General features: G+C 37.4%; 1 protein-coding gene across 1 annotated transcript; it reads left to right on the top strand.

Annotated features, from left to right (window-relative positions):
* Positions 1-749: 749 nt before the first annotated feature.
* On the top strand, positions 750-1,664 carry LOC107059083 (uncharacterized). Its single transcript, XM_015305494.1, has one exon. It carries the CDS (start codon positions 750-752, stop codon positions 1,662-1,664), a length of 915 nt encoding a protein of 304 aa, XP_015160980.1.
* Positions 1,665-1,917: the final 253 nt, after the last annotated feature.

Genomic DNA, 1,917 nt, shown 5'->3' with positions numbered 1-1,917 from the left:
CACACTTCATAAAACATTTACTTATATCCTGTCTTAACACCAGACTATATTGGTTTATTTTATGATTATAGAAGAGAAAATAACAAAAGAATGTGTATATTTAATGAACCATCATTTTTGGTTTTCACTAGGGGTTTGGTATATATATTAGAGTATGATTAAATTTAGATTCGTGTCAGAAAGTCTCTCATCGGGTAAAGTATTCTGAACAAAAGACAATCACATACCAAGGAGACTCGAATCCGAGACCTTTTGATTAAGAGTGTTGAGATTAATAAGTTTATGCATAATTAGTTAGTTTAAACAGTGTTACTTTCACAGAATTAGTTAGTTAACAACTTTTGTAGTTAGTTAGCTTTCTGTTAGCCAGCTGTCCTAGTTGTTAGATATTTTTCCAGTTTTAGTTTGTATATATATATAGCTCACTGTATCTAGTTCCAATTCAGTTTTCTCAGATTACAGAAATGAGAAATCTGTCTTCTCAATTAGCTCTCTCTTAAACTTAATTTCAGTATGTTCTAGAATCCACCATTAATGGTGGTTCGCTGCTTCCATTCTGAGTTTTGACATGGTATCAGAGCCAGGGATCGATCAACCTTGCTTATCTCCGTCCTTCTCGTGAAGATTTCTCAGTTCTCAGCTCGTTTCAGGTTTACCTGTTTCTTTTCTTTTCAACTGTTCTTCAGCCCTCCTTTACTTCCCGACATATTCTCTTCTCCATTTCTGTTGATTGATTCTGCTGCATTACAATGGTAGAGGTCACTAATCTAGAAGTAACTAAGGGAATTGAAATAGGAAGTGTTTTATACCTACATCCATCAGATAATCCAGGTGCACCTCTTGTACCAGTCGTTTTCGATGGAATTGGTTATCGATCCTGGAAAAGAGGCATCATCAAATCTTTGTCAGTAAAGAATAAATTGGGTTTCATCAATGGAGATTCTAAGAAACCACTTTCTACAGACCCTGACTGTAAACAATGGGAGAGGTGTGATAATATGGTTACATCTTGGATCCTAAATTCTCTGAATAGAGAAATTGCTGATAGTGTAGCATACGTGGACAGTGCTTTAGAATTATGGACTGATTTGGAGGATCGTTATGATCAAACCAATGGTGCCAAGCTGTATCAAATTCAGAAAGAGATCAATGATCTCATTCAGGGAGTTCTGGATGTCACAGCTTATTACACCAAGATGAAGAAACTTTGGGAAGAATTGAGTAGTTTATGCATCAAAAACCACTGCAGTTGTGCATGTAGTTGTGGAGCAAAGGATGTCATGCACAAGGCTGAACAGGATAGACGATTGATTCAATTTCTAATGGGTCTTAATGAGGTTTACACAATAATCAGAGGTAGCATTTTGATGATGAATCCACTACCATCTGTGGCACAAGCTTTTGCCATATTGATACAGGAAGAAAAACAAAGAGAGTTTAAATCTCTTGCTGCTAGCTCTTCAGGGACTTCAGGATGCTCTTTAGCTGCTAATGTTTCAGGTACTTCAAAAGGTCAGAATTTCCAGACAAATTACTCATCTGGTTCTCCAAATCATAGAGGAAGACCATTCTGTGATCACTGCAAGAGACCAGGCCACATTAAGGAGAAGTGTTATCAGTTACATGGATATCCACAGAACAATAATCGATCTCAGAAATCTTAGTCTGATGGACAGCAAGGTTACAATCAATTCCAAAGACAACAACAATATGGGAATCCTAATTCCAATCAGTCATACAGAAACAATAACAAAGGGAAAGGTGTGGCAGCTAATTCTGTAGGGCTGTCATGTGATTCCACTATGGAACAAAGATGTGGCTCTGGGGTCAAATCACCAATCAGGACATTGGCATCTCAAAGGAGCAGTATGGACAACTTGCCTACCTACTTCAGCAATTTCAGGCAGAAAATTCAGG

The sequence above is a fragment of the Solanum tuberosum genome, unplaced genomic scaffold (assembly GCF_000226075.1).
Source record: "Solanum tuberosum cultivar DM 1-3 516 R44 unplaced genomic scaffold, SolTub_3.0 scf00020, whole genome shotgun sequence".
NCBI classification, from domain to species: Eukaryota; Viridiplantae; Streptophyta; class Magnoliopsida; order Solanales; family Solanaceae; genus Solanum; species Solanum tuberosum.
The sequence above is the reverse complement of the archived record's forward strand: the minus strand, read 5'-3'. Positions and strand labels throughout refer to the sequence as shown.

Coding starts and splice junctions, on each gene's coding strand:
- LOC107059083 (XM_015305494.1), top strand. CDS start 750: ATGGTAGAGGTCACTAATCTAGAAGTAACTAAGGGAATTGAAATAGGA.